We start from the raw sequence: 15,810 nt of genomic DNA on the forward strand, positions 1-15,810 counted from the left end.
AGCAGGGGACTATAATTTGCCAATGAGTTTCAATTTGAAAAATATGCTCTTTATGGGAACTCTCTGTACTTCCTGCTGAATTTTTCTGTAAACCTAAAACTGCTCCAAAAAAAATGTCTATTACAATTTCTGGGACTTCCCTGGTGGTCCAGTTGTTAAGACTCTGTGCTTCCACTGCAGGGGGCATGGATTCTATCCCTGGTCGGGGAACTGAGATCCCGCATGCCATGCGGCGCAGCCAAAAAAAAAAAAAAAAAATGTCTACTACAATTTTAAAAAGTGTCCTAGAAAATAAGAATAATTTAGAAACAAGTAATGATCAAAACCTCCATGGCAACTCTTGGTTTTCACTGAGTGATAAAGCCACTGGATGACTAACTCATAAGTACCAACTGTCATGTATGCTTTCAGAGGGTCTAAAACTGTTCTGTTTTACAGGGATCTTTTTTAGCACTTACTTTATTCATTGATTAAAACAAAAAATTGTGACATACTGTTACTACATTTGGTAACATAAAGATCCAGAGCACCTTCTTCAATACTTGTTGTTGGAGAAATTGCTGATTTAAAAGATCCTGAAATAGTAATTCCTGAGGAATTTTTAATTATGCTGCTGTTCTGTCATTGCTATGTTAATTATTTTGTTCGAGTTTGCATCTTACAGTACTTATTTTTCTTCCATGAATATACCAAGGAGTATGCTTTTCAATAAGTCATCTAAAATATTTACAATCATTGGCTGTAATATCTGTGTAAATCATCTGATAATTCATTTGAAAAATTCATTTAGACTGTGTTGCAGCTGACATGACTTTTGAAACTTAAATATGACTATAACGTATATATCTACTTTTAACCTTTTTATTGTGACATATAGCGCATACAGAAAAGTACATAAAACAGAGATGTCCAGTTTAACAAGTTATCATAAAGCAAACAGTGGAACTACCATGCAAGTCAAGATACAGAGCATTGCCAGCACCCCAGAGGCCTCTTACGTGTCCTGTTATGACTATAACTCCTTCTCTTATCCCTAGGGTTAATCACAGTCCTAATTTTTATAGTACCCATTTTCTTTTCTTTATACATATACAGCTCTAAACAGTAAAGTTTAATTTTGCCTGTTTTTAAATTTTACAGGTTGACTCATATAGTATGAATCCTTCAGTTTATGACCATCCTTTATACCGTATTCATTTTAGCTACTCAACAAAAAAAAATGGCCCGGGTAGACTGAAGTAATAGAATACTGACCTGTGTTAAGCCTGTCTTCAGTAAAACTGCTGCATGGGTGACCTGTCAAAACATGTTCGGTGCCTCTTCCTGCCCTTAAACTGTATTTTCTATCATGCAGGACACTGCTGCAGGTACATAATGACAATCAGGATGGGTGACGAAAGGCATAGCACTTGGCTTTGAAAATAGATTTCTCATTGACTCTCTGAGATCTTGTATCACCCTGTAAATTTTATGGTGATAGGATTGGCTTTGTTGTATTAAAGATTAGTTACAAAGATTTTTAAATGTGAGTGTTGTATACCTATAGTAGATACATATAATACACATACATACTTGTGTTTCTGACTGAAGAAACACTTTAATTATCTAAAACATTTGATTTTATAGAAAAATACTTTGTTTTTCAGGTGAAACTTCCACCGATGATGGAAATCATAACTGCTGAACAGCTGATGGAATATTTAGGTTAGTGTTGAAAAGTGAATGATTTTTATATTTCTTTCAAAATAAACCAAAGTTTTCAAAGCTAATATATTACCAAATTTCACCTTTTTGAGGCTATTTTTAAGTTATAATTTTTAATCTCTTAATTAAAAAATTTTATCAGTATGTTTCTGTTATTGGATGCCTTCTTTCTGACCAGCATTAGAATTCTTTAATATAAATAAAGAGACTAGTGACATCTAGAAAACAAGGTACATATTAATTCCAATAAACTACAGAGTGGGAAATGGCACATAAACTCTAACATTGAATGTAGGTAGTGTTTTAAAATATTGAGTAGACTTGAATTAAAACCCAGGAGGTGATTTGGAGCAGTGCTACCCAAAATATGATTCATGGACCTCTGTCAGTCTTTAAAATGTTAGTTACCGGTCTGCAATGAAATAGAGGCTTATACTAGAGTGTAAAACATTTTAGTCCATCTGAAATTTTTTGATGGCCAATTTTTCTTGATGAAGGAAGCAGTGTATTTAATTGCATTCTTATGCAAGATTCTTATTTCAAACAGACCATACTACACAGTTTGCAGACCAGTTGCATTGAGTAGAACTTGTTTACAGAGTAGGTTGTTGTATATCACCCTGCGGTCTTTTACAATTTAGCAAATAAGAATTTATATATTTATACTATTACCAAATCGGAAATCTTAATCCATATTCTTACAGTTGTTTAGTAATTAAATTTTTATTTTAAAAAATTTTATTAGCTGATTAGTTTATTTATGCCATTCCAGACAACTAGCTAACTGATTTTTTTTTTGTGAGGTGTAGGTTTAGTGAAGTAATTGAGATTAGAGCTTTTGGAAGACCTTTTTCTTTCTTTTTTTTTTTTTTGCGGTACACGGGCCTCTCACTGTTGTGGCCTCTCCCGTTGAGGAGCACAGGCTCTGGACGCGCAGGCTCAGTGGCCATGGCTCACGGGCCTAGCCGCTCCGCGGCATGTGGGATCTTCCCGGGCTGGGGCGCGAACCCGTGTCCCCTGCATCGGCAGGTGGACTCTCAACCACTGCGCCACCAGGGAAGCCCTCGAAGACCTTTTTCTTTATGTAATTAATGTCATTTAATCCCACTCACTGGCTAGGGAACCTCATAGTTAAGTGTAGATTACTTTCAATATCTAGATGTCTGGAAATAGAATTTCTATTTAAACCTCTTTTACTCTAGCTTGGTGATTCTTAAACTTTGTGGTTTCTAAATTATATTTCATGGAAAAGGCTGAAATATGCTTAGTGCTTTTGATGAACAACCAGTATGACTGCCAAGGACTGTGCAAAGGGGAAGTATTAGGAGATGAGATTAGAGGTAATGGGATCATATCGTACAGTATCCTAGGCTATTATAGCAACTTTGACTTTTGCTGTGGGTGATTGGGAAGCCATTAAAGGATTTTGAACAGAGGACTAATGATCTGACTTTGAGTTTAACAAGAATTCTCTGGCTGTTATGTTGAAAATAGAACTTAGTAGTGTAAAGGCAGAAGCAGGGAGATTGGTTAGCAAGCTGTTAAAACTGGCAAAAGATGGTGGTGGCTTCAAGCAGGGTAGTAGAAGTGGAGATTATAAAATATGGTCAGATTCTGAATATAGAGCTGACCGAATTTGCCGATCAGTTGAATGTGGAGTGAGAGTGAAGTCAGGGGTTACCCCATGATTTTTGGTTTGAACAACTGGAAGGACAGAGTTAACATCAACTGAAACAGGAAAAAATGGAAGGAACATGTTTAGGGAGGAATATCAGGATTTTGGTTTTGGGATGTTTATTGGCATTCAAGTGGAGATATCAGGGAGGCAGTGGGATATATAAATGTAGAGTCTAGAGGAGAGGTCTCAATCAGTGCTGTACAGTAAAACTTTCTGTGTCAATGGAAATGTTCTATATCTGTGCTGTCTAGTTTCATAGCCACTAGGCACATGTGGCTCTTGATATCTTAAAATATAGCTGATGTGACTGAGGAACTGAATATTAAATTAATTTTAAATTAAATTTTAATTAATTAATTAAATTTAAATTTATGTAGCCACATGTCACTACTAGTTATTGTATTGGACAGCACAGATCTAGCCTGTAAATACACATTTGGGAACAGATAACATATATAAATGACAGTTATACTGAGTCACAAATAATATGAATGTAGATAGAGAAGGGAAGAGATCAGTAGACTGAATCTTGGATGTGCCAGTGATTAGAAGCTGAGGAAGAGGAAGAATGGGTAGAAGCTCAACTATATAGAAGAAAAACCAAAGACTAATTTCCTAGAATCTAAATGAAGAGTTTCAATGAAGAGTTAGAGATTAGTTGAATCAAATGCTGCTAATAGGCCACGCAGGATGAAAACTGAAAATTGACCATTGATTGAGCCATAAGGAGGTAATTGGTAACTTCAGCGAGTCCACAGGATAAAAACCTGACTGGAGTGGGCACAGGGGAAAATTAGAAGCCCTTATATATTGTACATAGCCAGTAGAAATGTAACATAATGAAGCTACTGTGGAAAACAGTTTGTCACTTCCTTAGAAAGCTAAATATAGAATTACCTATGATCCTACAACTTTACCCAAGAGAAGTAAAAATACATGTTCACACAAAAACTTGTACAGGAATGTTCATAGCAGCATTATAATAATAGCCTAAAAGTGGAAACAACCCAGATAGCCATAAACTGATGAGTGGATAAACAAACTGTGTTATATCCATATAGTGAAACATTATTCAGCCATAAAAAGGAATGTATTGATACATGCTGTAATATGGATAAACCTTAAAGACATTATGCTAAGTCAAAGAAGCCAAGTCACAAAATACCACTTATTATATGATTCCATTTATATCAAATGTCCAGAATAGGCAAATTTAGAGACAGAAAGTAGATTAGTGGTTGCTTAGGACTTGGGAATATAGGGGGGAAATAGAGATTGACTGCTAATGGGTATAGAGTTTCTTTAAGGGGAGACCAAAATGTTCTAAAATTAGATCATGATGATAATTTCACAATCCTATTAATATACTTTAAAAACATTGAATTGTACACTTTAAATGGGTTAATTATATGGTGTGTGAATTACATTTCTATAAAGCTGTTTTTAAAAAGAGAAAATTGAAGGAAAGGAATTGAAAAGAGTATTTTAGACAAATAGAAGTATTAGTCTTAGGCACTACAGATACTTTATCCTTAGCAATAGGAGGGAAGATAGAATGTATTAAAAATAGATGCAGGTAGGTGGACAGATGTGGGTGTGGTACCTTATAGAAGGTCTTTTGAGTGCTTCTATTTTCTCAGTGAAATGGGAAACCAGGTTATCAGCTGAGAGTGAAGATGAAGGAGGAGTTGTTGAAGATGAGAAGGAAGGTATAAAATAGTTGCCTAGACAAGTTGGAGGTGAATGGGGAGATGAAGTATTATTCCTGGGCATTACCACTGGGGTTAGTGAGACCAGCCAACATTGGCAGTATGATTTCTTCAGTCACACTCAGCTGCATGAGTATAGGCCTGAATAGTGGAGGAGCAGGATTTAACCAGAGCTGGGTTTTTGCCAAGTGAGTATGTTGAAGAAAGAGTCTAGGAAATTGAAGGTATGTGTAGAGAGTGGTTATAATGATGAGCTATAATAGTTAAGTTGCATAAAGAGGAAATGAAGATATGAATATGTTGAAGAAAAATGTGACAGGATTTAGTGGATTGTAGGCCCTGATACAGCTGAAGAATTTTTGGAGCCTGGTGATAACAAAGCTGTATGATCATAGGGAATGAGTTTCTGAGATAAGGTGGAATATAAGATTCTTGTTGGAAAAGAGGCAAGGAACAGAAAGTCCAGGGTATTAGATGGGTCATCTCTATGAGTACTGAAATTATCAAAAATTATGGCAGGATTTGTGTCATAGAGAGGTAGCGAGCTAGGAATGAGGCAGATTGACCTGAAAGTTGGTAGAGAACTATAACCAGGTGGGTGGATAATGGGTAGTATTATATGATAGCATGAGTTTTAAAACTGAGGAGTTTTAGGGAGGAGGGAGAGAAAGAATGACCCTAAGGAGCAAGTAGATCCACCTTCAGGCTCACCGGTAAAGAAGCATGAGAGAGAAAAGACATCACTTGAGAGGGCTGCAGTGTCATCAAGGCAGAGCCAAATTTCATTTAGGCAGAAGATGAAGGAAACATTAAGAAAAGAAAATACTTAGAAGATTTGAGAGACCATGAGTTCCAGAGGACACTGAAATTCAAGATAGGAATTTAGGAGTCGTTAGTATAAAAATGGTGTTTAAATCTGTGGAAATTGATGAGATCATTAAGAGAGAAAGTATAAAGAGAGAAGAGACGTAGGTCCAGGATCATCCCCTAAAGTTTCCCAGCATGCACAGATTGGGTAGAGCAGTGTTTCTCCACCTTTTTTTCAGTATTGCCCCCCTAAGGAGCCTTTGTAGACATCTTTGTCCTAATCACTCACTCCAGGAAATTTTAATACCACAGATATACTGTATGTCTCTTCATGTTCTGTGGCCCTTTGAAGGCCACAAACCATTATAATATCTAAGATACTTTTGTCCCTACCCTCCAAGAATCAGTTTTTGCCCCCTTGACGGTAACATCGCCCCTGCTGAAATGCATGGGTTAGAGCAGCGGTCCCCCAACTTTTTGGCACCAGGGACTGCTTTTGTAGAAGACAATTTTTCCACGGGGGGGGGGGAGTTTCAGCAGGGGCGACGTTTAATATACTGGGCTAAATAAAAGATATTATTAAAATTAATTTTACTTCTTTTTACTTTTTTTAATGTGGCTACTAAAAATTTAAAGTTACATATGGGCTTGCATTTGTGGCTTGCATTATATTTCTGTTGGACAGTGCTAACCTTAAACTGTGCTGCCACTCCACAGCTTCTTATGTCATCCTGGCTCTGCTGTCTGTGCTATCATAGACCGAAGCCATTTACCTAACCTCTTGCCTGCTAGTTATTACCATCACTCTACTTGCCTTTTTCTATTCTACCTTCTGAGACAAAATGAGCTCTTTTGCTGTCAGTTCCCATAGCTAAAGAAAGCATTTGTAATGGCAGAGACCCATGAGCAGAGGCAGAGGGCATATGAATGGAGGTACTAATAGTATAAAAGGGTAAGATTGGAGTGGAAATAAAAGCATCATAAATTATAATATCTCTTCATTTTACAGATGAGGTAACCAAAGCTCAGAAAGATTAAATTATGTGTTCTATCCATCTAGGCACCTTCTAATATGATTTTTAAAGTGCTGAAATGCTAGTATTCTCAAAAGTATATCCCTTCTCCCTTTCCACCACTCAAGTGTTTTTGATAGAGTATTTTAAATTCCTACTACTTGTCTCTTCCTTTTTTTTTCTTTTTCTTATCCAGCAAATATTTACTGATTATGTACTGTGGACAGGTTATTTGGAGGTGTCAACAATACAGTCAATGTGGCTTGCATAAATGTACTAAGAAAATGTTAACATGGTATTTTTCTTGGAAAGAAAATAATTAGTGCATCTTGGTATCTTAAATTTATCTAACTGTTAGATTTTAAAAATCCCTGAGAGAGCAGGACATAGAGTAGAGAATTTTTTAAATTATAGGGAAAAAGAAAATTTGACAAAGTAATATTTAGATTTAGGGTAGCTAAAGAGGTTTGGAAGTCCTGGGCGAGGAGACTCATCTACAGGGACAGCGTGAAAGTAATATGATCCTAATGGGAGGTGGGAGAGAAGTGAGCAAGAATAATGTGAGAAGAGAGATTCTGAAAACTCTGCCTCACCAAAAGTAAACTGTATTTAAAGCCAATCCTGCCAAAACAAATTGTTTAATTTTCTAAGCTATTTGGATTTTGTTCTCTTGAGATTACTCCAGTTCTCTGGGGGAACCAGAGATACTTTTTCATTAATAAGCAAACACTAGTAGAAAGATTGTAAAGAAACCATTATAGGTTTTTCAAAGGTTAGAGGAGGAGGGAATTTTAATTTGGAAATTTCTGTTACTGGAGTATTAGAACAGGGTCAAACATGGACATGGCTTGTTGGAGGGCTTTGGCCTCAAGAAAGCAACATGAAAGCTCCTAGTGAGTGCTAGGAGGTCTAAGTGGGAAAGAAGTGTAGGTGGAAGGCAGAAAATGGTTAGGAAGATGAGGTAAAAAAGCACAACACAAACTAGAATACACACTATAATTTTAGCCATCCAAGACAGTTTGTATGATGGTGAGACTAGCATCGTATTATAGTAAGGAAAATGGTTGTTAGGATGATGGTGCTGTCTGACTTTTTAAAAGGTAATTTATTTTATCTTTTGAACATAAATACTATAAAAGGAGGTCAATGTTGAAGCATTTTAATTTTGCCCACAGTTGACTGTGTCTTCTCTTTGCCAAATGCTCACCTGGGATAAGTTACCTACTACCTACTGCCAAACCCTCTCTTCCTTTTTTGGCCTAATGTGGCTGTCAGGTTTTTGTTTCTTAATTTCTGTTTGTCTGAAATATCCCATTAATAGCAAAGTCTTATGGATTCTTTCTTTGAAATTCTTTCCTCTCTCTGTATACTGGTACTTCGGAATGTGATTTATTGCAAGCTCTTTTGTTTCCTCTACTCTCCAAATTAGCCTACATATCAGTGTTATCTTCTTAAAGCACCAGTTTCATCCTTCACTTGTCTACTTAAAAACAGAAAGATTCCCTTATGATCTTTCACAAGCAGCCAAACTTACTGATGTATTATTTATGATTTTCTATAATCTGATCAAGCTTACCCATCCAGCCATATTTCCCACCACTCTGCAACATAAATCTTATGTATAAACCTCCTTATAAACTGCCCATATAGCAAGATGTTTCTTATATTTGCTTTTCCCATCATTCTTTCTCCCTCAAAGAATGCTTTTTCCCCTCACTGCCTTGGCAGGTTCTGCCGATTTTTCTGAATCTGCTTTAGATACTACCCCCTACAAAGGATATTTCTAAGTGCTACAGGCTTTATGAATATTTCTTTTCAAAATCACTTGGTACTTAAGGCCTTTATTACATTTTACACTCTATTATACCTTATTGTTATTTTATTCTGTTTCCTGTATGTTCTTTGCCCAACCAAATTATTAGTTTTTTAAGGGAAACGCTCATTTCCAAACACGTTAACCTGTTGCTAAACACGGAATAGACTTTCAATAAATACTGTTTTTTAAAAAATGTTTATTTATTTATTTGGCTGCGTCAGGTCTTAGTTGCAGCACGCAGGATCTTCGTTGTGGCATGTGGGATCCTTTTTTTGCAGCGCACGGGCTCTTCACTGTGGCGCGTGGGCTCCAGGGCACGCAGGCTCAGTAGTTGGCAGCGTGTGAGCTCTCTAGTTGTGGCACGTGGGCTCCAGAGCCCATGGGCTCAGTAGTTGCAGCATGAGCGCTCTCTAGTTGTGGTGCGTGGACTCTAGAGTGTGCAGGCTCAGTAGTCGCGGCGTGTGGTTTTAGTTGCCCCACAGCATGTGGGATCTTAGTTCCCCGACCAGGGATTGAACCTGCATCCCCTTCATTGGAAGGCAGATTCTTAAGCACTGGACCACCAGGGAAGTCCCTCAATAAATATTTTTGATTGAAGTAGTATTGTTGACCAATTTTGTTATAAAGGTTAGATAAGCTAGACAGAATTCTTAAGAGATGATTTATTTAGATATCTAAAACTGAAAGATGCTCCCTTAAAAACTCAAAATCAGTCTTTTAAAAATATCTAATTCTCTATTACAAACTTTCCTAAAAATACAGATGTCTATTGCTTCATATCACCCCAAAATTTAGTCACTTAGAACAATGAACGTTTATTATCACACAGTATCTGTAGGTCAGGAATCTGAGTGTGGCTAAGTGACTCTGGCTTAAGGTCTCTCGTGAGGTTGCAGTCAGTGTGTCAGTTGGGGCTGCAGTCTTATCTCCAGGCCCAACTGAGGAAGATCTGCTTCCAAGCTTACTCACTTGGTTGTTGGCAGGATTCAGTTCCTCACAGGTTGTTGGACTGAGGTTCTCAGTTCCTCATTGACTGTGGCTCTCTGTGGCTCTCTCTCTAGAGGCTTCCTTCAATTCCTTGCCGTGGGCATCTCCAAAAGGCAGCTCAGAACATGGCAGGTGGCATTCCTCAGAGTGAGCAAATGAGAAAGCACCATGACAAACGACATAATATTTTCTTTTATAATTTTGTAAGTGACATTTCACTAATTCTGTTGTATTTGATTCACTAGAAGTGAATCCAGTCCACACTCAAGGGAAGGTGATTATACAAAGGTATGAATGCCAGGCTATAGGGCTCATTGAGGTCCATCACAGAGGCTGCCTCCCTTAGTCAGGCCATTCTTCTCTTGTCTGAAGATCTTTTCTGACCTCAGGAAAAGAGGGGTTGCTTATCTGAGTCTTTCCCAATAATTATTCTATTCTTAGCACCTAAGCTTTAATCCATGATAGCATATCTAGGGTCATTTAGTATTGAATTATGTAATGTTCTGCATCCTGACCCTATTAAAGTTGTAGGAAAGCATACACTACAGTCTTTTATCAGGATAAATACAGAGCTTAAATGAGATATAGGATACCAGTATAGCAAATATGTTCTCAATTATTTGAATAAATAATGTATAAAATTTACTCAAAGCGTAGTTTTCAGTTAAATGCTATATTAAAACCTCAACATGTAAATATACAATGTGCCATGTATAATAAGGATTCAAAAATATTTGTTAAATACACTTGCTTATATATTTCTGTGAATGAATTAATTTAGTGATTTAGAATTCCTGTACCTATGGTGGAATAAAATTGTTATCAGTTAGATTTTGCCATCTTAAAGTTCTAAATAAAAGCAAAAATAATAATATATTGATGTTTGTAGGAATTCCTTTATTATCAGAGTTGGAGAGATTAAAAGAATACTTTTTTAAAAACTTATTTATGTATTTATCTTTGGCTGCGTTGGGTCTTCGTTGCTGCACGCAGCTTTTGCTAGTTGTAGCAAGCAGGGGCTAATCTTTGTTGTGGTGCATGGGCTTCTGATTTGTGGTGGCTTCTCTTGTTGCCGAGCACAGGCTCTAAGCGCATGGGCTTCAGTAGTTGTGGCTCGTCGGCTTAGTAGTTGTGGCTCACGGGCTCTAGAGCGCAGGCTCAGTAGTTGTAGTGCATGGGCTTAGTTGTTCCTTGGCATGTGGGGTCTTCCCGGACCAGGGCTCGAACCCATGTCCCCTGCACTGGCAGGCGGATTCTTAACCACTGTGCCACCAGGGAAGTCCCTAAAAGAATACCTGATGCAGTCTTTAGAAGTTTATTTTGAATTTGAAAATAAAAGTTAATAAAACAATTTATCAACTTAGTGATTTGGGAGGCTGGCTGAGAAGTTAGTTCCATGTATCACTGTTTATATCAAATTAATTCCAGATAAATTAAAGATTTAAACGTAAAAAAAGACAAACATAAAATTACATGAAGAAAGTATATGTGAATGTTTGTATACTCTGAAGAGGTGAAAATCTTTCTAACATGACATGAAACCCATCAAACCCAGAAGCTATAATAGAAGAATTTGACTATACTGAAATTAAATATTTCTGTATGGTGAAAAGTAGGCAAAAAACATCACCGTAAAGTCAGAAGCCATTATGGGAAAAAAAAAATTTACCATGTATAACAGGAAATGTTCTAATTCCTCTAACTGAAAAAGAGCTTTTATGTGGTTCAGTAAAAAAAAAAAAAATGATAGTTGTATAGGCAGGCAATTTAAAGAAAAGTATATATAATTAATACATAGTTAAAAAGGCAAAACATGGATAAAAAGTTACTGCATATATTAAAATGATGCTACATATATTTAAAAGGTATCACGTATACTAAAAGTCATTTATAGGGGCTTCCCTGGTAGCACAGTGGTTAAGAATCCGCCTGCCAATGCAGGGAACACGGGTTCCAGGGAACACGGGTTCGAGCCCTGGGCTGGGAAGATCCCACATGCCGCGGAGTAACTAAGCCCACGTGCCGCAACTACTGAGCCTGCACTCTAGAGGCCGCGAGTCACAACTACTGAGCCCGTATGCCACAACTAATGAAGCCTGCACGCCTAGAGCCTGTGCTCTGCAACAAGAGAAGCCACCGCAATAAGGAGGCCGCACACCGCAACGAAGAGTAGCCCCCTCTTGCTGCAACTAGAGGAAGCCCGCGTGCAGCAACAAAGACCCAATGCAGCCAAAAATAAATAAGTAAATAAATTTATTTTTTAAAAAGTCATTTATATATTAAAATGGTGATACCAAGTGAAAATACCTGTATAGAAATGTATCAATTTTGGGGAAGTATAGTTGCTTTACAATATTATATTAGTTTCAGGTGTACAGCATAGTGATTCAGTGTTTTTACAGATTATACTCCATTAAAAGCTATTACAAGATAATGGCTATAATTCCCTGTGCTATACAATATATTCTTGTTGCTTATCTATTTTATACATAGTAGTTTGTATCTCAATTCCATACCCCTTTCTTGCCTCTCTCTCTCCCCTCTCCTCACCGGTAACCACTAAGATACCAATTTTTTAAATGCAAAAAAAAATGTTTGCTTACTTCTAAGAATGACAAACATTTAGAAGACTGATGACACCCATTCTTGGAAAGGTATTGGGGTAATAGTTACCTTGCTGATAGCAGTGAAACTTGGTAAAAACCTTTTAGAGCTTTATTGTAGTGACATGGAAAGATGCTTAAATATAAAGAGGAGGAAAAAGAAAGTTCAAAACATAGGATGTACACTGAAAAAAAAAGTGAGACCTTAGCTAACAGTTAACATTGATTTTCTCTGAATGGGGGGGGGGTAAATATTTTATGTTACCTATTGCTACAATTTATAATTAAAACATATTACCTTTGTAATTAGATAAAAAGTAATATTTTTAAAAGGCAACTTTACCGTTTCTTTTTACAGGAGACTACATGCTTGATACAAAGCCAAAAGAAATTTCAGAAATTCAACGTTTAAACTATGAGCAGGTAATAGATACAATTTTTGTTATATTAAGATAGTTAATTTTTACTTACGGATATATTCATTGGTCTCTATCAGTGGCTTTTTTTTAAATTTTTTAATTTTATATTTTTATACAGCAGGTTCTTATTAGTTATCAATTTTATACATATTAGTGTATATATGTCAATCCCAATCTCCCAGTTCATCACACCACCACCCCCACCACCCCCACCACTTTCCCCCCTTGGTGTCCATACGTTTGTTCTCTACATCTGTGTCTCTATTTCTGCCTTGTAAACCAGTTCATCTGTACCATTTTTATAGGTTCCACATATATGCATTCATATACGATATTTGTTTTTCTCTTTCCGACTTACTTCACTCTGTATGACAATCTCTAGATCCATCCACGTCTCTACAAATGACCCAATTTTGTTCCTTTTTATGGCTGAGTAATATTCTATTGTATATATATACACCACATCTTCTTTATCCATTCGTCTGTCGATGGGCATTTAGGTTCCTTCCATGACCTGGCTATTGTAAATAGTGCTGCAATGAACATTGGGGTGCATGTGTCTTTTGAATTATGGTTTTCTCTGGGTATATGCCCAGTAGTGGGATTGCTGGGTCATATGATAATTCTATTTTTAGTTTTTTAAGGAACCTCCATACTGTTCTCCAAAGGGGCTGTATAAATTTACATTCCCACCAACATTGCAAGAGGGTTCCCTTTTCTCCACACCCTCTCCAGCATTTGTTGTTTGTAGATTTTCTGTTGATGCCCATTCTAACTGGTGTGAGGTGATACCTCATTGTAGTTTTAATTTGCATTTCTCTAATAATTAGTGATGTTGAGCAGCTTTTTATGTGCTTCTTGGCCATCTGTATGTCTTCTTTGGAGAAATGTCTATTTAGGTCTTCTGCCCATTTTTTTTTTTTTTTTTTTCTGTACGTGGGCCTCTCACTGTTGTGGCCTCTCCCGTTGCAGAGCACAGGCTCCAGACGCGCAGGCTCAGCGGCCATGGCTCACGAGCCCAGCCGCTCCGCGGCATGTGGGATCTTCCCGGACCGAGGCACGAACCCGCGTCCCCTGCATCGGCAGGCGGACTCTCAACCACTGCGCCACCAGGGAAGCCCTGCCCATTTTTTGATTGGGTTGTTTGTTTTTTTTAATATTGAGCTACATGAGCTGTTCATATATTTTGGAGATTAATCCTTTGTCCGTTGATTCGTTTGCAAATATTTTCTCCCATGCTGAAGGTTGTCTTTTTGTCTTGTTTGTGGTTTGCTTTGCTTTACAAAGCTCTTAAGTCTTATTAGGTCCCATTTGTTTATTTTTATTTCCATTACTCTAGGAGGTGGATCAAAAAAGATCTTGCTGTGATTTATGTCAAAGAGTGTTCTTCCTATGTTTTCCTCTAAGACTTTTATAGTGTCTGGCCTTACATTTAGGTCTTTAATCCATTTTGAGTTTATTTTTGTGTATGGTGTTAGGGAGTGTTCTAATTTCATTCTTTTACATGTAGCTCTCCAGTTTTCCCAACACCACTTATTGAAGAGACTGTCTTTTCTCCATTGTACATCCTGGCTTGCTTTGTCATAGATTAGTTGACCATAGGTACGTGGGTTTATCTTTGGGCTTTCTATCCTGTTCCATTGATCTATATTTCTGTTTTTGTGCCCGTACCATATTGTCTTGATTATTGTAGCTTTGTAGTATAGTCTGAATTCAGGGAGTCTGATTCCTCCAGCTCCACTTTTTTCCCTCAAGACTGCTTTGGCTATTCGGGGTCTTTTGTGTCTCCATACAAATTTTAAGACTTTTTGTTCTAGTTCTGTAAAAAATGCCATTGGTGATTTCATAGGGATTGCATTGAATCTGTAGATTGCTTTGGGTAGTCTAGTTATTTTAACAATATTGATTCTTCCAGTCCAAGAACATGGTATATCTCTCCATCTGTTTGTGTCATCTTTTTAAAAAAAATTTTTTTTTATATATCAGGTTCTTATTGGTTATCCATTTTATACATATTAGTGCATATATGTCAATCCCAGCTGCTTTTGCTGCATCCCATAGGTTTTGGATCATCATGTTTTCATTGTAATTTGTCTGTAGATATTTTTTGATTTCCTCTTTAATTTCTTCAGTGATCGCTTAGTTATTTAGTAACGTATTGTTTACCCTCCATGTGTTTGTGTTTTTTATGGTTTCTTTTGCTGTAATTGATTTCTAATCTCATAGCGTTGTGGTCGGAAAAGATGCTTGATATGATTTCAGTTTTCTTAAATTTACCAAGGCTTGATTTGTGACCCACAATGTGATCAATCCTGGAGAATGTTCCATGTGCACTTGAGAAGAAAGTGTAATCTGCTATTTTTGGAAGGAATGTCCTATAAATATCAATTAAATCTATATGGTCCATTTTGTCATTTAAAGCTTGTGTTTCCTTATTAATTTTCTGTTGGGATGATCTGTACATTGGTGTAAGTGAGGTGTTAAAAGTCCCCCACTATTATTGTGTTACTGTCGATTTCCTCTTTTATAGCTGTTAGCAGTTGCCTTACGTATTGAGATGCTCCTGTGTTGGGTGCATATATATTTACAACTGTTATATCTTCTTCTCGGATTGATCCCTTGATCATTATGTAGTGTCCTTCCTTGTCTCTTGTAACATTCTTTATTTTAAAGTCTATTTTATCTGATATAAGTATTGCTACTCCAGCTTTCTTTTGATTTCCATTTGCATGGAATATCTTTTTCCATCCCCTCACTTTCAGTCTGTATGTGTCCCTAGGTCTGAAGTGGGTCTCTTGTAGACAGCATATATATGGGCCTTGTTTTTGTATACATTCAGCGAGCCTGTGTCTTTTGGTTGGAGCATTTAATCCATTCATGTTTAAGGTAATTATTGATATCTATGCTCCTTTACCATTTTCTTAATTGTTTTGGGTTTGTTTTTGTAGGTCCTTTTCTTCTCTTGTGTTTCCCACTTAGAGAAGTTCCTTTAGCATTTGTTGTAGAGCTGGTTTGGTGGTGCTGAATTCTCCTAGCTTTTGCTTGTCTGTAAAGCTTTTGATTTCTCCACTGAT

The 15,810-nt window shown here is 36.9% G+C and overlaps 1 protein-coding gene across 3 annotated transcripts in view; it reads left to right on the top strand.

The window, feature by feature from the left end:
• Positions 1 to 15,810, top strand: part of MINDY2 (MINDY lysine 48 deubiquitinase 2) — a 75,260-nt gene that overhangs the window by 13,149 nt on the left and 46,301 nt on the right. For all 3 annotated transcript variants that reach the window (XR_003436366.1, XM_027123145.1, XM_027123146.1), the window contains exons 2-3: positions 1,647 to 1,704; positions 12,676 to 12,740. Coding sequence is in view for 2 of the 3 variants with exons in the window: in XM_027123145.1 (XP_026978946.1) it covers positions 1,647 to 1,704; positions 12,676 to 12,740 (123 nt within the window). In the remaining variant the exon portion in view is untranslated. The remainder of the gene's footprint in view (positions 1 to 1,646; positions 1,705 to 12,675; positions 12,741 to 15,810) is intronic.

The sequence above is a fragment of the Aethalodelphis obliquidens genome, unplaced genomic scaffold (assembly GCF_003676395.1).
Source record: "Aethalodelphis obliquidens isolate GAN/ISIS:26980383/991018 unplaced genomic scaffold, ASM367639v1 scaffold26, whole genome shotgun sequence".
Classification (NCBI taxonomy): domain Eukaryota; kingdom Metazoa; phylum Chordata; class Mammalia; order Artiodactyla; family Delphinidae; genus Aethalodelphis; species Aethalodelphis obliquidens.